Raw genomic sequence first — 25,224 nt, 5'->3', positions numbered from 1 at the left:
GTGGCTGGCAGCCATTTTTGTGTGTGTGTTGGGCAGCTGAAGAGGGCTTATCTAGATACAGGTTATGTTTCAATCATAACTTCAGAGGTGAACTTTGTGCCTCTCTCCTGCTGGTGTAGTCTTAAACACACACAAGTGCAAAACAGGCTTATTACTACTTTATCTTGAAAGTTTTTCTCACGTCCACAACACAGACTGATGTGCAGAAACTAAAGTCTCAATATACTTTCAAAGGTTTTATTGCAGGATTGTTTTATGAGTTAAAGCAACATAATTTAAACCTGTTGCCTGTTCTGATCAAAGGTTGCGTACCGTACTGACTGTGGCGTCCTTACTGTACACCCATTAGAAGAGATTTCCACTCTCGTTAATGGTTCTGGATGTCTTAAAGCCAAAGAAGTTCTTTGTTCTGTAAAAGTTATTATTTTAGATTTAGATTATTTCATATGAATTGTTAGTTAAAATTAATAAAAATGTTTTTTTTTCCTTCTTGTGTACACATTATAAAAACAGGCATGCATTCTGTCTTTTCTGTCATGTTGGATATCTTTCATATGGAAGAGAAGAAATTTGCACAGTATACAGTATGCCAGGCTTTAAAGCGTCTTAAGACATGTGTTTGTAATGGGAGCGCACTTTCTGTCTATGAAGAGTATTGATTGGTAAAATTTTCAAATGAAGAACTGATTTATTTGAAAGCCTGAAAACACAGCCAAGAGGAAGCCTGGAAATTAGCTTTCCTCTCAGAACCCTTGAATTACAATATGATGCGAGATGGATATGTTATTTTTGCCCCATGGTGTCAAAAACTCCTGCCTTCTGTGCTCTGATCAGGTTAATGGTGACATATTGCATGTTTATTTTGATTTCTTTGATGTTCCTTCTTCCCTTTTATGAGTGATCTGCAGTGAAGCATGATTCCATCTCACTACTGTGTCAGTAGCACTGATGTACTATTGACCTACTTCAGCAGTGCTGTGAAATGTCACCAACATGAGGTTGGACACAGAAAATAAATCTCTGACTGTTGTTGTGAAGTGTCACGTGAGCTTTGAATCCATACTCGAGTCCAGGGGGGCTCCTATGTGTCTCCTTGGCTACTATCTTTGTAAGATCCCGAAAGACTCACGTCTTCAGAGCACTCGTAGCTTCCTGCCTGGTTTCCATGGCAGCGTACCTCATCATAAGCTCCTCTATTACTATCAGACTCTCACTGCGTATTCCTTCATTTGTGGACGCAGATGCATGGAGGAGTGAGCAATAAGTAGAGCATTTCCCACGGCTGACGATACAAAAGTATGAAAATCCGAAAATACAAACAATGTGGAACGAAAGGATGAGACCGGTGATACTGCAGTTTGCATATTGTCTGTGGATCCCATAAAAGGACAAAAAATAAGAATGAGAATGAGTTGATCCTTTGAAAAGTGTAACAGGTGTACCAGGTGGTTAAAGCAGAGAGTCGAACCCAAATTAACCCAAATAAGTAATGTCAAAGTTAGGCCCCTCTGGAACAAAATTGAAAAAGAACAAGCCCCTTCAGTGTGATTTCAAGTGAATTTGTAAGGAAACAAACTGACAGATAAACAGAAGTTAACTTATTGTTTTTAATTAAATACAACACTGACCTACAAAATCAAGGTGCCTGTGCTTTACTGTACTTTAAAATGTTGTATCCTTGAACTTCATTGCTTTGCAAAAGAAGATTTTGACATGTAAAATGTAGGGAGTTTATCATATTTTGTGCAGTTTGTTGCAGATTAAATCTTATACACAATCCCAATTCAGTGTCCCAAAATGTTTGTATCTTTGTAAAACAAGTAGAAATAGAATGTAAAGATCTGCAAATATCATAAACCAAGAGTTTATTCACTACATAGAAAACATATCAAATTTGTTGTGAACATTGTTGTGAAGCAGTGGCTTTTGATGTTAAAATGTACAAAAGTAGTGAATCAACATTGTTTTCATTGGAATAAAAAAATGTATGATGAAGTAGCCAACTTGAATTCAGTGAGTCAGCTGTTTAAAACTCTTCTTCCTTCACCATTAGCAGCTCAGAATGAATCAGCCCATTACCTTTAATTCACCTCATGAGAGTTTGAAACACATATGTGGCCTTTGCGAGTATTATAACGCTGTTTTGATTGTAAGTAGCTTTGGATTAGCAAAGCACTTCAGAAGAATAAACTCCAGACTCAGCATTAAAAAGTTTCATCTTACAAAAAAGAAAAGAAAAAAGAGTGCAGAGTGTTCACATCCATTTCACATCCATCCAACCTGTATGACAACATCTACATTTCTTCACATGACAAAAGTTTGAGTAATAGTAAACCAGCATGTGTTCCAAGCCTTTGTGTAATTAGGGTTAGCTTTTGAGCAAGCTGCGGAGCTAATCAGCTTTTCTGTGGCAGATTGTAATCCAAAAGGCCAGAGCCGGTTTCCCTTATCAGCAAACTACTGCCTGACATGCACTGCAGCTCTCAGCATTGGATTCATTAATGAGCTATCACTATCAGAGATGCAGAAACACACTTTGATTAAATACTCTCCCCGCTTATCAGGGATTGGGAAAGGAGCGTGGGATTGTCCCACAGCACTGTGGCTGCCCTGCACGTTCACAGAGGACAAGAGCAGGTGTTATTCAAGTACCTCTATTTCCCTATTTACTTAGACTGTTAGTCTATTTATAAAAATATCCTGATGGAGTCATGTGAAGCCACTGAACTTTTGTACACTCGTATTTCTGTGGTTAATTTTAGATTCTTCAAAGTATTTCTTAAAAAAACCCAGCTTGTCAGGTCCAGACAAAATAGAAAACATAATGAAAATCAGTTTTGAACTGAATTCTTGTCTGTTAAGTTAAACTTTTCCATGATGGAGGTCCTGACTGTGATTTTACTGCACCACCTGTTGCTGCTATAATTAAAGTGGGTGCAGCATTAATGTGTTTCATTTCTGTTGGTCGAAATTTAGCAGAGCAGCCAATAACGTCTGTGTTTACTGGCTCTTTCTCCCAAGTATGTCTTTTCTAAAGAGCTGAAATGTTTTCATTCTGAACTGACAGATGTGGACCCTTTCAGAGTTGGAATGAGCTGCCTCCATTTTTTCTGCTTTGTTTGGCTTACACACTGACAATGTTTTATTTGTTTTTCTATGACGAAACTGTGTTGCAACATGAAAAATGATGTAAATGGCTCCCTTTAGAATGAATTAATCACCTGGTGTCATCGGTGTGATTTTGTGGGAGTTTGTATCTGCATCTGGGCTGAAAAAGGACTTTTTACTCTGAAGAGTGTGACTCTCTCTTGAACTTCATTGTGCCTTTGGCGAAATGGCCTATGTTATCGCTCCCTTCCTCAGGAGAGGGGAATAATTAACCTGCTCACATTCTCAGGATGTCAGATACTGCCAATTTATAAAAGCCCAACAAATACGCACAAGGTGTTTTAATTTGGTGTCAATATTGCTGCAGTCGTGCTTCAAAAAGTAAGCCTTTAATGCATTAGTCAAAACCCACATCCACCCACACAAACATCTGGCTTTTGAATGCAATGGGGAAGTTATTCATTCCCTCTCATAGTAGTGAACTGTTCCTAAAACTTATTCATGCCATACCCAAATAAAATTTAGACCTAGTCCTAATGTGATGTCAACAGCTGAAAAGAATGTCTCACAACTTTTTCTAAAAGGCATGTCCAGAGGCTCCACATTGTCCACAGTAAATTCCCTGTTTGTGTCTGATATATTTTCCCCTGACTCGTCATTATCATGACGAATGCATGTGTAGATGTAGATAGGGTGTCCGTTGGGCCACAATAGAACCTTATAATCTCTCAAAAACTGTGCAGAGGGGCAATGTACACTTGTTGCACCTCAGCCTACACAGAAAACACAAGGACTTTTTACAGCCATGTTGCTTTGCAGTCTTTTCTTCATGGGTTTCCTGAGGTTTCATTTGAAATGATCCAACAGCAATCTGTCGATTTTACCTGTTTTAGTCACTGTATTGTAAAATGCTTTGTATCAATCAACGATAGCTTTCCAGCAGTATGCTGCATGCACAACCACTTATACACAGCATTTGTGTACACAGCAAAGTTGTGTAGAAAACCAGCTGCCATCAGTCTCTTAAGGATTTAATTGTCTTTTAGTCCCATGTCAAAGGACCCTGCAGTAGTTGCAGGAATTTGCCAGCGTTGGCTCAAGCACGAGCTAAGTTTGCAGTGAGGGTGCCGCACTAGGGGTTGCAAGAAAGAGCACATTGCACTTTTTATTTTTTAGAAACACAAGTTGACAAACTGTAGTCTCTTACATGGAGGCTCTGAAACCGACAGCAACAACTCAAAGACAAACAAAAGTGTTCAATTTTACTGGTCCACAAGAAAACTCTCCGCTCACTCTTGCTCTTGTCAAAAATGATAAACTAGTCTAAATATGTCTAAAATTCGTGCCTATCAGAAACTTTACAGCCTGCAGGATCTGGTGTGATGCCCTCCGTTGTGTTGTCGTAGCTTAGAGGCTTGTTCCCTTGGAGGAAGGTGTATTTACTATTTGAATGTGATATTAGTTCTGTGTACGTGCTGACTCATCAGGTGTATCCATGAATTCAAAATTGTTTCACTCTCTACTTTTGGTTTGAAAATGTTACAAGACAGTGATAGCAAAGACAGTCAACATCACTTAATGAATCCTCACGAGGGCCTTTTTATATTCAGATGTGGACAGCTTCAGACAAAACTGACCCGTTTGTGTGCCATGTTGTGTCTGCAAAGAGAACCATTCCATCTTGCAGGATTAAATTTACAGGAAGGGGTATTCGGCACATGCATTGATTTGTGACACCAAGGTCGCTGACAAAACCGCAGAGTATAACACATCAGAGTGAGAACAGGCTGGCAGAGAGGCCTGCAGTAATGCCATGAAAGATAAATTACCAATGGCACTGGTAGCATACATGCAGCATTTAATCAAAAAGACACATCTGGAAACGTCAACTGAGAGCCAAGATGGTGAAGTAGAGGTGCAACCTGATGTTAACCACTGTTCTTTTACCTCTTGTAACTTTTGCATAACAGATCATTTGTTTTAAACTCCAATGAGAACATATGAAGAGATGATCCTTAAGCTGTTTATCTTATAGATTACTGTCAGAAATACCCTCCATCATGCAGAACATGTGGTGCTTGGTCAGACTGACCTGCTGCTCATCGATGTGGAAACAGAAGCAGCCGCGCATCCTCTTTCTTCCTATCTGCCTCTCTTTCTCTATGTTCCCGTCTCCGTATTTTTGGCCAGCATCACCATGGAGACAGACATGTCGGTCCAAGGCTGTACGTTATGATCATCATCCATCTCTGTCTGTCTCTGAGTTTTGTATTGCAGTGCAATGAAAAAAACAGCAGCAGAATTCAGTGAATCTGTGTTCATGTTGCAGCGGCCTGAGGTTCAGCTGCTGAATCGGCCTCATTCGTCAAATCTTTATGGGGAGAAACATCCTTCAGTGTTTTCTGATGTTTTTGTCTACGGCAAGGAATTGAATTTGCAGCACCGTGCAAAAGTCTTGGGCCAAACCTCATCTCTTTATATATTACCGGTAAAACAGTCAATGCAGTATATGAGGCAAAAACAGAGTTTGTGCAACTCTAACAAGCTTTACAGTAAATATTTGGAATGAACATCTTTATCGCAGCCTTCACACAGCCTGAACCCTCTTAGACGAGCTTTCTGTCATTTCTTTAAGGAGTCTTCAGGAATAGTTATCCAAGATTCTTGAAGGACATCTCAAAGCGCTTCTTTGGATGTCGGCTGCTTTTTGTTCCGTTCTCTGCCAACATGATCCCACACTGCTTCAGTAATGTTGAGCTCCGGGCTCTGGGGAGGATTCATCCCTCCATCAGACCTGCTGCCACTGATTTTCAGCCCACTTCTTGTGTCATAGCTCAGCTCAGCCTTTTCTCCCTGTTTCCCTTCCTTAAAGGAGAACTGCGGTATTTTCAACATTAAGCCTCTTTTCTGAGTCGTCTGCAATGTTTTAGAACCCCCCTCACCGCTTTTTTGATGTTTACTGCTGTCTCCGGTATTTGCCTAATTTTGATTCATCTCAACCTGCTTCAGAATGGCAAGTCATATGCATGTACAAAAAGGTCCGTAAAAGCACCATAAACGTCCGTTTTCAAAATAATCAACTCACCGGAGTGGTTACTGGTGTGCACTGGTAATCCATATCAAATTTCGTTGCGAAAAGTGGCTTCTGTCGTGTTCTCTGTCACTCCGGTCAGGCCATCTGCATGGTCACATTTCCAAAGGTGGAGAATAATTTGCAGTGCATGGTTTAGGTCTATCGTCATTTTTAGCCACTGGGGGACCGCAGGCAGGCTAGAGGAACTCATATTAATGTTAAACAACCTTAAAAAGTGAAAAATTTCATGCCATAGGACCTTTAAGGACATCCCTTTCAGATACTGTCCATCTGCTTTTAGTCCTGCCAGTTCTTCTCTTGTTCTCTACTTGTCCAGTTTCCTCAATTTCTTTTTCAGGACACTCCGCACTCAGTGCTGAGATACATTTTCACCTTGTTGGTGCAAAAATACTGTTTTATGTCTGTCAAGCTGTGTTTCTCTTTGGTATTTTTCATAGATGCAATTAAAAAGAAATAGGAGCAAATGATGTGTCTTTTTGACAGGCTGCTGGTCTGAATTTGAAACTGGTTCCTTGCTAAGGTGTCTGTTATGTTTAGACACAACGCTGGTTCATTCCTTTAGTTCAGTGCTTTAATTTATGCTTTAATGATTCACAGGTCAGTGTTAAGTCTCTTTACAAACAAAAAACACGTTCCCCCATAAGATGGTCAGGTCCAAGGACTGGAACTAGAATGAGTGAAAAAGCATCGATGGCTTTTTCACTCTTTCAAGAAAGAAAAACTTTGAAAAGCCTCCAGAAAGCCTGGAGAACTCATGTTTCACTATAGTGCCACTTTAAAAGAGAAAGTCTGGCTGCTTGGAAGCATTTATTATTTTTTTTGTTCAAATGTTGTTGTTTTTCTTTTATCTTCTTGTAGTATACTGTTGAAATTGGAATATATTTCAACACAGAACAAGCAGCTGCTGGAAATGTGTGCCTCGCTGGCGCATCTGGACATCTTTGATTATATAAAGTTTTACTCTCAGCCCAGTTCTGCTCAGGCAAATGCATCGGACAGCCTTTGTACTTTAGATTACATTCCAAATTTCATCACAATGTCACATTTTATCATCTTTGAATATCTTCTGATCAAAGATCATGGTCTTGTTCTGTGTGTTCCACATTATCAAAGCGATTTGTGTTGTACCACTTCCCGTTAAGGTACCACAAGAACTAAATATGTGCTCCGATTCCACTTCTGTGATCAGACAGCAGACTCGGTGTGTAGTTAGAGCTTGTTTGTAAATGTGTGTGCTGCAGAAAAACAGATGTGTTAAGGAAAGTCGAAGTTCTCATGAAAACTAAAAAAGAAAAAAACAGAATTACGGCTTGCACTCGTGTTTGTCACGGATGTTTTTGGTCTCAAAGCAGTGCTGAAGATAAAGACTCAGAGTAAGGTAGAGTTCAGCCAGTCTAGGGATAGTTCACAAACAAGCTCTGAGTTATGAATCCTGAAACATAGTCTTGTATCCCGCACTGTGGCTTATTTCCAAAATGCATTCCAGTACAAGTCTGCTCATCTCGATTTAATTCTTTTACAGTGAACCTTAAATCTTAAAGGGTAATAAAATGTGCTCATTTTGCTCGTTTTAGTTAAAGAGGTACAGTTGAGTCTGGCAGAAAAAAAAAGCTCAAAGTTCAGATAACAGTCGGAAAGTCACATCCCTGCAGAGTTAAACAAACTAAATGTACAGAGAAAAGTTGAACATGTGCTTGTTTTATGCCAGCGTGACCAGGAAAGGAGCTTCAGCAAAATGGATTTAAGTTTTCAGAAGTTAGATGGTGTATTTAATAGGTTAACCATTATTAGTTTGATAATGCTTGAAACCAAACCAATTCCAACAGAATGATAGTGATCTGCTGCTTTAGCAGTATTCACTGTTAAAGAGAGAGCACTAACACAAAGGCATCTTTATTATGCCAATCTTTGTGTCTTTTAGAGGAGTAAATGTGTGATGTCTTACAATGAAAAGATTGAACTCTTCTGTATAAGCAGACACAGACAGCTCTGTTCCTCCACAGAACAGAAATGATGAAATGTTACTAGAGTTCACCTCTCATCACAGTGTTAACACAGTGTTGTAAACGTATAGTCTAGTTTTAAATGGAGCAATAGTCCATTCAAAGAATATACATGGATTATTAACCCTGTTATCAAGGTTGATGACTTCTTACTTTGTAATGTTATTGCACAAGCTCATTGAACTTGAAGTTGTTGAATCCTGTCCAGTCATTCTGACTCAGCAAAATGTAGGTCTGCAAAAGGGGGCAGATCTTTTTTACCACATTTTTAGACAATTTGCCACAAGAGATAAAGTACCTGTCCATCTAAGCTGTAGGAACCATATTGGTCCTGTCATTTCATTTATTTTTTTTTCACTTTTTCTCTCAGTATTTGTCAAAATCAGCAGACCTAGAAGCATAAAATTCCATGACTACTTTACCCACCATTACCCAGAGCACATACTTGAGGTAATGCACCCATAAGTGGTGCTGTTGCATTCATTATTAAATCATTTCAGTTGCTGGATTCGTCTGCATCTTTTCTTTGAGTTTTCCTTTTTTTTAAGTTTTCGTGTTTCTTTCTTGCAAAATCTTGTCACAAACTTCTGCACTGATCATCTAACCCTTGAAGTTGTTCGGGAAGTTCATCCAGACCTGAAATTTGAAAACATGTTAACTTTAAGTATTTAAATCAGAATTTCTAGACGTTCAAGAAGTCTTCCCAGTGGTGGAGTCAGTAACTGCTTTTTCAAGCTTGTGAGTCTGCACAGTGTCTTCATGTTGGAGCTCTTCTGAGCCACATGGGGGGCTGTTGTATTTCCACACAGTCCTTTTTAAGGTGACCTCTGCTGGGGCCTTTCGCTTTAGTTGTCTCCAGCATTTTAAGTAGTCACTATTCACACATCATGAATAGATTTATTGCTTATGTTGCACTTTTGGCCTGGTTGAATACCACTCATCCTTCACTCTGTGCAGTTTAAGAACAACACAGAGACAGGTCTGTGGGACCATGAGTCCTGCTTAAGTCACTCTCTCTGGAAGCATAAAAGTCTCCTGGTGTCCGAGCTCAACTTCCCAACAGTGTTCCAGTTTCTGCATATCTTACATTCACAAGCACTCAAATAGGTCAAACAATGTAAATAGTTCAAGGGCTCACCATCTGCGTGGACCATTATAATTGCTGCTTGCAGCTATAGTTTGTATTTTAAATCTTCCACAATCAACCGTTTCGCCTCTGTTTATGGTTTTTTGTTAGCAGAACTGGGAGCCGCTCAAAATAAGTTTCAGACATTTAGATCACAACAGGATATAAAAACTGTTCAGTTCCAGAGTCAGCAGCTCAATAAGGTTTGATGGTTGTATATTCAATACTGCTATGAAATAAAGAACGATTTATAAAGAAAAGCGTCACCCTCTGAACTGTCCGCAAAGGGCAGACACAGTTTTGTATTATTTATAAAAGAAACCGAGCTTTTAAACTTACAAAAGCAATGCTTATGAGAAATCTTAATGATGTTTTTTTATTGATCCAACAGGGAAAGTCTCACCCATTCAAAGGCTCCTTCCCTCCCATGTGGAACCCCATCGTCGTGATGGACTTCAACAACCTCTTCAGGACAATGGATGAAATGGGCAAGGAGGTAAAGTCGGTCACAAACATGCTGTTGTTCTTTTGATGCGTTTCCATTTTCTACACATTTGTATTTTGTCGAACCTCCTGATGGATTTCAGATTCCCAAAGAGGCGCCCTGGAGAGCTCCACATGCTGAGGAGTGGGACAAGATGACCATGCAGCAACTCTTTGAAAAAGTCTGCTGGACCAGGTAACACAAAAAAATATGTCTTTGTTGGGAAATTTAGTGTCCTCACCTATGTTTTGTAATTCTAACTAAGCTTCTTGATATTTACTGGACACTGAGTAAAGGCACAAATCTTCAGGGTATAAATGTAATGTGTCTGCAGCAACAGTATATCTACTGAGGTGTTATTTTTCCTTCTCCCAGCACTGTTCGTCGCTTCGCAACTCTGTTCGTCAACGTGAACGTGACGTCGGAACCCCACGAGGTGTCGGCCCTGTGGTTCCTCTGGTATGTCAAACAGTGCGGAGGAACCATGAGGATCTTCTCCACCACGAACGGAGGACAGGTAGGTCTGTTTTTAGTTTTTTGCCAAACAGTCTTGAAAGTGCATCAAAATCCAAAAACATGTCCGTTCAAGAAACTAAAACGCTAAATCGCCGTGTGAAAATCTTCACTGGAATCCACTTAATTTGGGAGAGAAGCAGAAAACTCCCTTTTGTTGTGATCAGATTTCCAGGAAATCTCTCTAAATTACAGAGGATGGAGCAGAAGGGATGCCAAGAAGTGGACTTAGCGCTTTGTGTACTGCAAAGAAGAAATCACTTATGAGGAACAAGAGGCTGAGCATCAGAGAGATCCTAAATCTGATCCAATACTTTTACCTTCGCCTGCTCTGCATCCGCCCAGAATAATTATGAGCCTGACAAAAGATGCTTTCTTGCCGTGCTGGCAGAGCTCGCTGCACTGCTGTACTTTCCAAAGCTGAGTGACCCTGTTGCCATGGCCACCGAGGAGTGCGATTGTGTTTCTGTAAACAGATGACACTGTAGTGAGCTCTGATGCCATTTCCTGTTTGCTGGAGCACTTAGGACATGTGCATATGTTGATGAAACATGTACAGAAGTGTGTGCAGTTGTTTTAGATATTTAAAGCAGGGAGGGATTATTAGAAAAAATGTACATCACATTTGGTTTCGGTGCATTTTTATCACTAACACTGTGAAAAAATACCCGACTGGCAGGCAAATTTGTTCAAATGCCACAGTGGCATCCCTCTCCACTCCCTTGGTCTCTCTTTATCATACAGCTGTTACTGGCCTGATCTGTACAAACACAAATTTGTAGTGAAGAAAAAAACAGGGAAGATTGAGAATAATGAATCGAAATACCTGGAAAGCCAGCAGATCTTATCAACTTCCCTCCTAAGCAGCGGAGGAGTCGTACTCAGCAGGATCAGATGGACAGTGAAAAAACAAACTACAGGCTGCATCTTCAGCGGTGACTGACTCTTGCTCTCTTCCTCCACCTGCAAAGGAGAGGAAATTTGCAGGTGGCTCCGGTCAGATCAGTGAGGGCATGGCCAACGAGCTGGGTGACCGCGTGAAGCTGGAGTCACCGGTCTACAGGATCGACCAGAGCGGAGACATGGTGGTGGTGGAGACGGTGAACAAACAGACCTACAGCGTGAGTGGACCAACGACACTTTTACTGCACAATGCAACCACATGGCAATCATTTAACACGGTGCAAAGACAGCTTTAAAATATCTGCTCATCCTCGAGTTTAATAAAACCAGTAATTTGAAAACAGAAATGTTTCCCTTTCTTGCTTGATCTATTAATCTGCTTAACAGTTTGGGACCTCCTTTGTTATATTTTGAATTTCAATATTTGCTCCAAATGTTTTCAGTGGAGGTTAACCGATACAGGTTTTTCAGGCTTAGAAACCCGGGCAGCAGATGGCTGATATATCATGCTGGTTGTTTTTAAATTGTCAAACTATTACAGTCGCCTCAATATCAGGTTCTCACTTCGCTATTATCATGGCCAGAACCCTTCACAATGAGAATATCATCCTGATGCAGATATAAAACTGGAAGAAAAGTATTGCTGTATAGTTAATTAATTGTAAAACCCAATCTACAATTAGTGTTTATATACTTATATCAAATATCGATACATGTTCAACTTGATATTGATTTTTCATTCTTTTAATATTAAAATCATTCAGTACATTTATGTATATATAAAGACACACCTATGAACTATTGGTCCACACAGAGGTGAACTCATCTCATCTTTACAAAACTCAGCCTGTCTTATGCTCTCTGTGAACCCAGTTATGTTGACAACTAACCTAATTAGTTGGGATATTTTCTACCAGGTGATATTGTTTTTTTGTTTTCAGGAGCATACACCATTTTTTAATGCATGTTGCTGACATGCATTAAACCTAATATTTGAGCTTGTGTTTTTCAAGAAAACTATTTGGCTTCTTAGTTTCAGCACCGACATGTTGTCTTTCCTGTAAATTCACCTGGATAAGGGGTTTGAATAGTTTGCAAGTCATTCAGTTCTGTTTTTACATACCGTTCTTCAGTATAATTTTGAGTTTTTGTCGGTACTTTCCGCTTTTTTTCACGACTAAAATATTGTTCTTCTACATTCTTCTTCCACATTTATCAACGGTTACTGTTTTCACTCTAAACTTTGATGGTTTCACATAGACTACTGTAAGCAACCAAAAAAAAGATACTTAGTTATCGGGGAAAAGGTTGGATTTTGTCCCCTTAATGGGACACAGCCTTTAGCTCAGGAGCCACTGAACTGATTTAATTAGCTGTATGTCAGAAATTTACAGCTAAAATCTTACTTAAACATGAATTGAAAGGTGTAACCTGTCAGGATATTATTCTCAGGAGTATGTGCATTTCTTTGTGGCAGCACAGCAGATGTATTTGTTCTAAACATAATACTGTTCTGTTGTAAGTATTTAGAGGGAGTGTGGATGTAACACACGCTCTTTTGCTGCCATCTACTGGTTGATTAGCAACAAGCTGTCACAGCAGATACAGCACACACTGTCCTGTCCTGTATTTGTTTCTTTGCTGTTGTTTTAAGCCTGTCTTGTTTTTGCTTTAGGCCAGGTATGTGATTGTGGCCACTCCTCCCGCAATGAACCTGAAGATGCACTTCAATCCCGAGCTGCCCCCACTGAGAAACCAACTGATCAACCGTGTCCCCATGGGCTCCGTCATCAAGTGCATGGTGTACTACAAGGAGAACTTCTGGAGGAAGAAGGGTAGGCAGGAAGCGGACGGAGCAGTGGTGAAAGGATGCGATGTTGGTTTAACATGTGGTTGTGTTACCAGGTTACTGCGGCACCATGGTGATCGAAGAGGAGGGAGCTCCCATTGGCCTGACGCTGGATGACACAAAGCCTGATGGGAGTGTTCCTGCTATTATGGGGTGAGTCCAGGTGCATACTTACAACTCGAGGATAAGTTTCTCATAATCTTTTTCTGTTAACAGCTGTTTTCAGACAGGAGACTTGTAAAGCGACAGCATTCAGTCATACAGGTCACCAGGGCCGGAGTGGGACTCATTTCCAGCCCTGGAGTTTGATGCCTCAGACCGGCCCACTTTAGATCATAACCTATTATTAAAATCGTGTAATTATAACCTTACATTTGATGTGGAAAACACATTTTGACTTAAACAATTAAGGTATTTTCAATGGCAAAATATGCAGTTTTATTTCATATTACTTTTTTATCCTATTCCCTTTGAATTGTGGGCTTTGCGTATTTATCTTACTTTCGATGATAAAAGATATAACGGGTCACTACTATTGTTTGGGCATAGAAAGTGGTTATATTGGAACTAATACTTGCTTGTTCACACACGCAGTCCCCTCATCACTACTGGCTCTGCTTCTGACACTAAATCTCATTTTAAAAATGGTCATAATTCTCAGCACAAATCTCCTCTTTTTACAAAGCCTTCTGATCAAGTCAGGTCAGTTTCACTAATCTAGTGCTGAATCATCTAGCATCTCAGGGCACTTTTCATAGAGCAGGTCTACACCATACTTTTCATTATATTAATTCTAATAATATTCACTCAATCCTACTTGCCCTCTCTGGACTTGTGGGCGCATGGCTGGTGCTTGGTGCTATATCTTGCTTCAGGGGCTACAAGACAAAGTTTCCCAGTTATGTGTCGTCGCATCATACTATTATTTAAATTATATAAAGTCACGTTATATGCCACAATGTCACGCAATTCATTGACTTGATAATTATTTAACTTGAACGGAGGTTTGCAGGCAAAGTTCAACATATTGCCTCACCCGTTTCATCGTCCTGATTTGACGTTACAAACCGCGGGCTCATTTTAGTGAAAAAGTTGCCAATATTTGCATATTTAGCTGCGTCTGTTTCAAGAGCTTTCCTATTTTAAATTCTAGCCTTCTCCCCGCAACACTTCAAGTGAGTCAGACAGCAGATGACCTATGTGTTTAAGACCTACCTGGAGTTGATATGAATGTTACATGGTCAACAAACTTGTTAGAAATTCAGTCTTATGTAGAAGTAGATCTAAAATGTTTTTATTTCAGTAAAAACCTTCCCATTGTGGAAAAAGTTGCCTAAAATGCCTATCCGTGTGATACCCAAAGCAACAAAGCAAATTCAGAGAGAAACTAAAATGGAGTAAATGCTTTGTGTTGATTGTACCCACTGTGGTTGCTGTGTTTGCATTAATCGAATTGAAATAATCTCCTTTTTAACTGCAGAGTAGTTCCATACTTGTCCTAATGCCGTTGCTTTAGTCGTAAACATGTATTTATGCCTGTGACTGGTGCAAAAATCCTTGCAATGTCTGTAGCATCAACCAGAGCAGACTCTTTTATCTTTAGTGCACATGTGCACAGTCGTTTGTTGGTTTCTTTTATTTTAGATTTGAATTTTTAAGAGCGAAAGTGACACGAGACCTTTCGAAATGCTGCTAAAGTTCTTCAACAAGCTTTTTCTTACGAACTTTAGTTTTACCAGTAGGGGCTTGAATGCCTTCCTCAAACCAGAGCCACAAATTTAGAAGCGTGTTACAGTCTTTGTATATTTTGGGAAACTAAGAAAATACCACTATCCACATGTGGCCATGTAGTGTGTAACAAATTTATCCCTCTTTTTCCCTTTTCTTCCTCCCCAGATTCATCCTCGCTCGAAAGTGCAGAAAGCTGTGTCTCCTGTCCAAGGAAGAGAGGTTAAAAAACATGACCACAGCAAATAAATACAGTTTCTCAAGCTGCAGGACTGGTCTAATCCAAACTCTTGTGTTGTTTTATTTTAGGATGAGGAAGATCTGTGAGAATTACTCTAAAGTGCTGGGCTCAGAGGAGGCTCTGCATGTAAGTCTGAATGCAGAGAAACAGCAGCAGTGGAATCCCCTCGCTTGTTTTAACCGTTCATGTCTCCACTTCTGTGCTTCAGCCGGTGCATTATGAGGAGAAGAACTGGTGTGAAGAGGAGTACTCCGGGGGGTGTTACACAGCCTATTTCCCCCCAGGAATCCTTACCCAGTTTGGCAAGTGAGTCACACAGATGTGCAGCCCTGCGTTTGCTCAGTGGCTGGTGAAGGTGTTTGGTGGATATTGTGTCTTTGTCCAAATCCAGACTTGTTTTTCCTGAGAAAACATGATCAACGTGATAAATCCCATGTTCATCAAGCTCTGTGTAGTTGCTGCTTTGGGCTTGTATCTGCTTGATGTAGCTTTCCCATATTTAATGCTCAATTACCACCAACGTCACCAAATCATGGTTAATAGCTCAAACTGAACTAAACGTGTGTAATTAGATTAATAAGCATGAATTACTTTATTTATCTCCATAATGTAAAGAAAATTAATATTCTGCTAAACTCTTGTTCACACAAACTTCATGTGAACAAATCTTAGGCACAATAGTCCATCCAGAGGAGCTTTAGGTGGATATTAAAGCTGTTTTTTGGTTACTTTATAAATAAATGTACAGTTTAAAGCTTTTTTTTCCTCAAATGCACTTTATACCTTGAGAAAAATTAAACCCAAATTAAATTAATTTTCAAATAGGCACAAACAACTGAACGTGCTTTACAACAAGCACTGATGTGGAGAAGATATTACAAATATAATGAATGAAAGCAGATATGTTTGAGTAGATTGTAAGCAACTGTTAAAAAAAAAACTTAATTAAAAGCAGTGAAAGCAAAACCGTTTTTAAGTCTGATTAACCTCTCATGTGTTCTGTCTTCTCCTGTCTGCAGAGTGCTGAGGGAGCCGGTGGGCAGGTTGTACTTTGCAGGCACAGAGACGGCCACAGAATGGAGTGGATACATGGAGGGGGCAGTACAAGCTGGAGAAAGGGCAGCCAGAGAGGTCATTTCTATATTTATTAACAAAAAAAAGAGGGAAAGAGTGCAGCGATGTAGTAATGTATGGGCAAACATAAATGGAAATACAGGAAATGTTTATACAGAGTACAAGCTTGAAAGTGAATATTTGGTCTGAGAACCTTTATTCTCCAACACAGCCTGAACCCTCTTAGACAAGCTTTCTGTCATTTCTTTAAGGAGTCTTCAGGAATAGTTCTCCAGGCTTCTTGAAGGACATCCCAAAGCTCTTCTTTGGATGTGGGCTGCCTTTTGTTGCGTTCTCTGCCAACATGATCCCACACTGCTTCAGTAATGTTGAGCTCCGGGCTCTGGGGAGGATTCATCCCTCCATCAGACCTGCTGCCACTGATTTTCAGCCCACTTCTTGTGTCCTTTGGCACAGCTCAGCCTTTTCTCCCTGTTTCCCTTCCTTAAGAACGGCTTCTTGACAGCCACCCTTCCATGGAGCCCATTACGATGAGGCTTGGGCCAACAGCAGATGGATCAGCTGAAGGTCCAGATGCATCTCTCAGCTCCTGTGTCAGGTCTTTCCTCTTTCTTAAGGACATCACTTTCAGATACTTTCCATCTGCTGTAGTAGTAGTAGATAGTTTGATTTGGCCTGACACTTCTTGTCCTCTACTACTGGAGTTTCGTAGGATTTTTAACCATGTTGAGACATGCCAAGTTTTCAGATAATAGCTCTTTGGAAATCACCTTGTTGTTGATTCTAAACAAGGTTGTTTAGTGGATGCAACTTAAAAACTATACAAACAAAATTATGCATCTTTGTGACATGCTGCTAATATCAAAGTTCCTAAAGGTACAATTTGAATTTGTTTCTTTGCTAAGTTGTCTGTTATCTGTAGACACAGCAGTGATTCATCTATTGAGTTAGTTGTCTTTTTTGTGCTTCAATGATTCAAATTCAGTTTTAGGTTTGCTCAACAAATAAAAGATACGTTCCTCTGAGCATAGTCAGGTACAAGGACTGGATTGAAAATAAGAGAAAATGCAGCCAATTTCCAGACAAAACTTTTGAAGAAAAGACCTTCAGAAAGCCTGGAGAACTATTGCTCAAGACCACTTTTCCTTGGAGGAAATATAAAGAAATAAGGGTGGGTGAAGAGTTTTTCACACAACTAGAGCTGTTGTCTACATACCAGGTTAGATTAGTTTAATTTTTGACCTCATCAGCCTAATTGAAGCTGCTGTCAAAATCAACTCTTTCACCTGAATGATACTAGCTGCTCTACACAAATACATCAGCCTGCTTCTCATGATGTGGATGAAACAACAAGAATATCCCTCATATTCCATTCAGTATAGAAAATATAGTTAAATATTTCTGATTGCACATGAACATCTGTGCAAAACGCTCTTTGTTATTAGCTGTAGATATTTTTTAAGTTAACCTTTCATGCACATGACCTGTTCCAGCATAAATATCTTCTGATCAGCTTCTTTTTGAAACAATAACATAGGTAGAAATGTAACTGTCACATTAAACAGTTCAACCATGATAGATGCTTTCAGTAAAATGAGGTACCAGTTCAGTGCTTATATTTTGAATACTTACAGTACTTTCAGTTGGGGATGATGTTATATTGTATTTGGTACTTTAACGGAAGAACAAGATCTTAATATGTGTTCAGTTGTGGTGATGATTTAGGTACTTTGCCCTAGTAAAATATACTTCCTGTATTTTTAATGATTAACCCATTCTACTAAAATTTGGAGTGATAAATTAGCATTTAAATAATTTAACTCAATCTTTTTGATATCTTTAGATATGTGTTTTATTTGGAATTCTCAACATTGGCACGTTAAGACCTAAAGTTTTTACTTAAATTAGGAAAAACCTGGGGAAAATGTTTTATTTTATAATCTTTTCCAACAAAAAAAAAAAAACATGTTCCCTAAGCTCTGAATGGGTAAGGGGTCTAAATGCTTCCTCCACCTACAATATTTCTGCCTCTACATCTCACTTATCAAGGGCTGTGATTTTTGGAAGCCTTCCTTTCTTTTTTTTAACATTTAATAGTTCATATGAGAAAAGAACAGTTAAATTTACAAGTTTCAGCTGCACATCTTTGTCAGTTTTGTAATATGTGTAGGCTTTGTCATATAGCTACCCCCAGGATTTGCTGGGGAATTTATGGGGGCAAAAGGACAGTGTAGTCATCAGGGTTCACAAACTGAAACGTATATGCTGAAATACATTTTTGTGGTGGATAGATTTTATGGGAGTGTCCTGACTGAGAAAACCAATGTGTTTTTGCAGGTCATGTGTGCTATGGGTAAAATCCACCAGAGTCAGGTCTGGATGTCAGAGCCTGAGTCTCAGGTAAGAAACGTATTGTTTTATATGTAATCCAAAGCTTTGACCCCAACATACTATCAGATACCAGTAATGTATGACTCGTGTGTGGACATGAAAGATACAGCCCTTAAATGTTTCCAGTCTTATCTATCAGACAGGAGTTTCTCTATCTATGTAGGCGGTATTAGTTGTGGGGTTCCTCAAGGCTATACTCTGAGCCCCCATTCCCTTCTCATTATATATGATTCTGTAGGGTTGTATTTTTTTAAAGTAAAATATCTCTTTTCATTGTTTGTTAGATGATCAACTGATCTGTCTGTCTATAGAAAACTCTTCAGGGTAGCTGAACTGTCTTAGAGATGCACAATGATAGAGATAAACTACCTCAACCTGAACAAAAGCAAAATAGAAATGATTTTATTTGGCTTGTCCAAGCTTTTAGGTAGAGAAGTGCCACCGACATAATGTATCTTCAAATTTGACAAACAGATTAGCTCACCTGTCAAGACCAGCTTTGATCCATTAAAGCTCCTTTGTAAGGTGAAGGCCATTTCTCATCTACATGACTCTGAGAGAGTAATTAACCTTTTCTTTCTATTTTGTTTAGATTATTGTCACTTTGTTGCCTGCAGATTGTTCAAAACGCTGCAGCTGTATTCTGACAGGAAAGAAAAGATTTATCACATCACACCTGTAGTGGCCTCACTGGTGTCCAGTCCATTTCAGGTTCCAGTTAAAAAAAATCCAAAGCATGGTACACCCTGCTTGTCCAAACTTTTACTGCCTCACGCTTCCTCACAAAGTCCAGGATTAAGACTAAAAAATAGAGACGACAGAACCTTTTCAGCGGCAGTCCCTAATCTGTGGAAACCTACCTTTTTACAGACGAGCTGCCTTGATCATTCTAAAACATTGCTGAAAACATTTCTTTGTGCTGGCTTTTATCATCCAAGCAAAGTTTATTTATTTGACTCCACTTTTATTCAATGCTTTATTGTTTATTTGACTTTATATTTATCACTGATTTCGTGATTTATTGTAGCTATATTTGTATAGATTGTACAGCACTTTGGTCAACTGAATGTATTATTGATGTGCTATAAAGATAAACTTGACTGAACAGGTCGATTTTCCATGCTCTTTATCCCATTTCCCACTTTGAAAATCCATGACTGAGATCCAGATTTTATTTGAGTCACTTTGCTCAGTAGGATATTTAATAAAACTTAACCATCATAAATCAGTTCAACTGTAACTTTCCTCCTTCCCTCCCTCATTCAGGAAGTCCCAGCACTCCCATTCGACACCACCTTCTGGGAGAGGAATTTGCCTTCAGTTGGAGGTTTCTTCAAGCTGATGGGGGTCTCCACCTTCCTGTCTGTTGCTGCCGCAGCAGGCCTGGTGGCCTACAAGAAGGGCCTCCTGCCACAAAGTTAAACTGCTTACACCCATCTCATCCATCTCATCTCCATCTCAAGGGAACATATGGGAAGGCTAAATCAACTGTACTCGTGCACTTCTGGTGCAAAGTAATCAACTACATAGGGTGTAGTTTGTTTTTGTTTGTTTTTTAAACACTGTGCTACATAAGAAGACTGTTCAGCTCATGCAAAAACATGAAACCACCCGAATGATTGAGACAAAGAGTGATTAGAAGTCAAGAGATGTAGTTTGAGAGGGGATCTTTTCAAATTGACAATTAATCTGAAAGTCAGTGAAACCATTGACGGAAAAAAATCTGAATAGGAAATATATATATATATCTACTACTATTTCATACATTGCCAATGACATTCACATTCTTGATTACATGTGAGTTGATTAACTCATCATGCTTACTTGTGTGTATGAGCTATGTCTGAGTGTGTGTTTGTCAAAATGTGTGTGCATGTGTTTCCACTGTGTCTAATTACCTCTGCTGATTTTAGGTGCTGATTAATTCAGGCCAAACAGCTGTAGCCGTGTGATGAGCTCGAGTAGCATCAGAGGAGCGTAGAGCTGTGCCATCGCCCATTCAACATCATTAAGGAGGATCAGGGATAAGGCTGAGGTTATTCTGTCATATTCTGACTTTGTGTCAACAAATCCCATGAGATGACCCAAAAATAACAAACAAAAATCAGCGATTATTTAATGCTTTTATCAAGAATGGCCTGATGTTGCTGTTGTCTTTGAGCAAAGGAGCTCTACCTATGTCAGATATCATTAGAAACGCATCAGTTAGTCACACCTTTAGATCATTCGACTAATATAAATTCTCCTTAGAACAACAAAATTAAGTCTAAATACTAAATAGGTTTGGATATCAGCACTGATGTTGGTGTTCCGGTCCCAGCCTGCAAGACGGCGTGATGTACCCTCCCATTCTCTGTTCAGTTCTGATTTACAACGCCATTTTGTGTTCGCTTCAATATTTGTTTTTTGCTTGAGACATTTGGGACCCTTTTTGTTTTGGGCATTCAGACTATACCAGGTTTTTTTTTGCCCAGTGTTTACATTTTATGTTTATCCTGTCTGTCAGTGCTAAAGGCTTGCTGTGCACACTGAATAAGTATATTTCTTTAATATGTGCAGCATATGAGTTGCATCTGATTTTGAGAGCCACATTTGTATGACACATACATTAGTATTAATTTATGAACAAATTGTAGACACCAACATCAACACACCAGGGTTGCTAGCTATCTAGTCTTTGTCTTTTCCTTGTATTTTATGAAGTTTGACAGCATCAGGATTATTATCAGGATTAGCTAAAACATGTCCAGCCCATGTATCAACTCAAGTTCATACTATCAAACACAACACCACTAAATAAGAGTCCATACTGTAATTTATTTTAACCTTTAATTCATCCTAGATTTTACTCCTGTTTCAATTTATATGGGAAGTAGTCCTATACAAAGGCAATGTTTCTATTTAGGACCCATTTAAAGATTTGTCATCAGATTTCATGGGATTTGTTAACAACAAAAAGAAACAATAAAGAAAACCACAGCTTCAAGATAAGAATAAGAGGAATAATGTTAGCCTTATTCTTTAAATTAAAACCTGTATGTAGGGGTATGTAGTCCTGTAAAGCTGCTCTGTATGGTTATCTTTTGGTAGGTGTAATGCACTCGAATGTATTTTCTTCAGAATAGATTAACCCTTATTAAATGTTTTATTAAGATTAAGATTTTTGAACATGTATATTATTACCATTTTAGTCACAGTATAGATTAACACAAAAAGTTTCATTGCAACTAAACAAAGCCACATAATGTGTTTTTTAAAGAAAAGCCCAAAAGGGACATTTTATCTATCCATGGAAGTTAATTCAGTGCGGTCATACATGACAAGAAATGTCCAGACTACAGTTCTTATTGCACCTATCAGATATTTTATCGCATTATTTAGTTTTAATAGCTGAAAATCACAGCTGATCCTCACAGTAAACTTCAACAGGAACATGCACTCTGACATGCATCATCAGAGTAGAAGTTGTGCTTTTTTCTTATTGGAAATGGGTTAGGATTAGGGTTACCCCGACTTCGGAGGCACATGTGAAGAAGAGCGATCTTACATTCACGTCTGTGTTCAGAGCACTGTACAGTGTGTGCGGCTCTGTGTGCCCACAGCAAGAATCCTGTTCTTGTCCCAAAGACTGCTGTCTGTGAGTGTAGTTTATCTGTTGTGCCTTAATGGAAGTCGTAGTGTTTTGTCATTTTTCTCAAGTGCCTGTGTGACTCTTACACTTTTCTCCCCCGTCCTTCCCCGCTTGCAAAGGTGAGATGAACCAGGTCATAGGTTTAAGGCATCATCAGTAACTATCAATATAGAGGGGGCGACTTAACACCACGTCCCTGTAAGTTTGTCCAAAACCTTTCATTTTTACATGCCCTTTATATTACCTGAGTTATGTCCTCACTATAAACTTGACTCAGGTTAAACCAGGTGTATAAACTCAGCATCAGCTGTGAATAATAGATCTCTTGACTGTTCGGGCGATCAAACTGCTTATCTCCAGTGAAGCCAAGTCTGTGTGAGCTGTGTATTGTGATGTCAGGGCTTCACTATGTGTTTCCCCTTGTTCTGGTGCCCCAGTGTCTCTCTGGCTGCTTAACTTTAACCCTCATACACAGATCATTGACCATCTCGCCTCTTTATCCGAGTACTTGCAGTTTTTATGCGTTCTTCCAGGCCAACTCTTGAAATGAGGCTTTGATAATGCTGTAACTCGTGTTTTAGTCCACCTCTAAACTCATTCTTAACACTTGGCTAATGCCAGTGAACAAAGCCAGCACGCTCTGTCCATCCTTCATAAACTACAGTACTGACACCAAACCATCAGCAAGCATAACCCACATTATCTGATTTTTCCAGAGACTGTACCTCTTGTCCTTCTGTGTAAATGAGCCTTCTTAACTGCTCCTGTGACCTGTTCTTTGATGTCTTTAATTCCTCAAACAAAGCTGGTGATATTTAAAAGAAAAATGTGAAATAAATCTTTTACTCGTCTTAAACTGGTTGTGTCCATCTTTGTGTGTTTGATTCATACGCACCCACATAGCAGGGTGGGTATAGAAAAGACTGGAGTACTTCAACTCATTTTAGAAATGTTATATATGTTGGGTTTTAAAAAGAATTTAAATTCTGTGTACAGTAGATATTTCAGGAGGACATAAATGATATCAAATAGACACCAATTTTGGCTGATATTTGATTTATTTCTCATCAATTTCAATCAAGTATAGGCTGGCTGGACAGGACACATCTCCACTACTACTGTAACGGCCTGCTCACTGGGCTCTCTAAACGGGCTGTAAGACAGCTGCAGTACATCCAGAACGCTGCTGCTCGAGTCCTGACTAGAACCCGGAAATACGACCATATTAGTCCAGTGCTCAGGTCTCTGCACTGGCTTCCTGTCGCTCAGAGAATAGACTTTAAAACAGCTCTGCTTGTGTACAAGTCTCTTCATGGTCAAGCACCAAAGTACATCTCTGACATGTTAGAGCCATATGAACCAACTCGGGCTCTGAGAACCTCAGGGAGGGGTCTCCTGCTGGGGCCCAGAGTCAGGACTAAACAAGGTGAGGCTGCGTTTCAGTTTTATGCTCCTAAAATCTGGAACAGTCTTCCAGAAGATGTGAGACAGGCCTCAACTCTGACAATGTTTAAATCCAGGCTGAAAACAGTTCTATTTAGCTGTGCATATGACACCTGAAAGTATTTTATCTGCACTCTTCACTTTTTAATTACTTAATGATTATTTTAATGGGTTTTAAATTTCTTTCTTTTTTAATTTCTTTCTTTTCTTTTATTTTTTTTATTCCTTTTTAATGGTTTTATTGCCTTCTTGTGATTTTATGTAGCTGTAAAGCACTTTGAATTGCCCTGTGTATGAATTGTGCTCTATAAATAAAATTGCCTTGCCTTGCCTTGCCTAAATGAGGCCCAATGGGTTACACTGTCAATATAAAAAGGATAATTCAAAAGAGCTCATTAAAACAGTGACAAATGAACGTGTGCTCGTCCCTTGTGAGACAAGTTTTGGTAATCTGAACTTAAAGCATCTCCAGACTGTCGCTCTGCTCTAATGAAATCCTAATTCTATAACCTCCACGTCGTTAGACAAAATCACCATTCAGGTAGCTTAAAGAAACACGTGTGCAGTAAATTTAGCTATATTCACATGTATGATCTCTCACAGAGAAAGTTAGAAGCAGCAGAATATCTTGAACATTTTCTCACCCAATTTACAGTATCACAGTTTGTGAAGTACTTCAGCCCTCATGCACGTAAAGTGGGACACAGGAGGTGGTCCGGTTAAATGTCCAGGTTAAGCTGTAACCCTAGTCCGACTCAACTGTGCATGTCACTGTGCTGCCTGTTAACTCTAATGTGTTAGAACCTGCTCGCTAAAAAGCTAATAAGAAAGAGCAGGATCAACATGATGAGTGCTCTTAATCCTTTCTGCTAAAAATGACTGCTAAGACCACAAAAAGGTACAAAATTCCAGAAAAGACACAGAATTTTTGTTTCCCTATCCATTGTGTGCTCTGATATGTGTCTTGTTTGTAGTTTCTTAAGTTTTCTTCTTTCACCCAGCATTACATTTGCATATCAGGGACACCCTTATGAGTCACATCTGAAAAAACCAAACAGTACTGTCGCCCCCTTGTCTCGGTCTGAAGCTTTAAATTCTCTTTAAAGTCTTTTTATGTATGAGCATTAACAAAAAGCACTGAGATCTTTGGCAAAGCCTCAAGAGAACAGTGGCTCAGTTCTTGAATGTTGGTGGCCACACAGGAGCACAGGAAAGAGGTCAGCTCTGTAAAGATGAGAGAAACATCGATATCACGCCCACCTGTGAGAAATGTCAAACCTAAATTATTTAACCTTTAATTATGATGTACCCAGGTTTTCTGATCTCTAAGACAAAACCCGCTCTAGCTTATCTCTTTCAAGCCAGTCTGGTCTCTTCGGAGTGTGTCTGTGACTTAATGCCAGCACTTCTGCTCCACCAGGATAAGATGACGTCCTTTTTTTATCTCCACTATATTTAATTTTAATCCCACCTTCAAGCTGCTCACCTCATTTACAAAGAAAAGAGACTTGCAAAATCAATATAGACCATCCATGGGTGTCATTATAAGAATGATGGTGACATTAAGATGGAGATTTTTTTTTTTTTTTTTTTTTATGCTCATTTTTTTCCAACCTATAAGTGTAGGCTCAGGTGG

The 25,224-nt window shown here is 39.3% G+C and overlaps 1 protein-coding gene across 1 annotated transcript in view; it reads left to right on the top strand.

Annotated features, from left to right (window-relative positions):
* Positions 1–23,001, top strand: part of mao (monoamine oxidase) — a 43,770-nt gene extending 20,769 nt beyond the window's left edge. Inside the window, exons 4-15 of the mRNA XM_075480151.1 lie at positions 9,723–9,827; positions 9,919–10,010; positions 10,191–10,332; positions 11,300–11,449; positions 12,907–13,066; positions 13,137–13,233; positions 14,977–15,030; positions 15,118–15,175; positions 15,258–15,355; positions 16,069–16,180; positions 18,461–18,523; positions 19,781–23,001. Of these exons, the coding sequence (XP_075336266.1) occupies positions 9,723–9,827; positions 9,919–10,010; positions 10,191–10,332; positions 11,300–11,449; positions 12,907–13,066; positions 13,137–13,233; positions 14,977–15,030; positions 15,118–15,175; positions 15,258–15,355; positions 16,069–16,180; positions 18,461–18,523; positions 19,781–19,936 (1,287 nt within the window). The 3' untranslated portion in view covers positions 19,937–23,001. The remainder of the gene's footprint in view (positions 1–9,722; positions 9,828–9,918; positions 10,011–10,190; positions 10,333–11,299; positions 11,450–12,906; positions 13,067–13,136; positions 13,234–14,976; positions 15,031–15,117; positions 15,176–15,257; positions 15,356–16,068; positions 16,181–18,460; positions 18,524–19,780) is intronic.
* The last annotated feature ends 2,223 nt before the right edge of the window (positions 23,002–25,224 follow it).

Source organism: Odontesthes bonariensis, chromosome 12, assembly GCF_027942865.1.
Source record: "Odontesthes bonariensis isolate fOdoBon6 chromosome 12, fOdoBon6.hap1, whole genome shotgun sequence".
NCBI classification, from domain to species: Eukaryota; Metazoa; Chordata; class Actinopteri; order Atheriniformes; family Atherinopsidae; genus Odontesthes; species Odontesthes bonariensis.
This window is presented reverse-complemented; position numbering and strand designations above follow the sequence as displayed.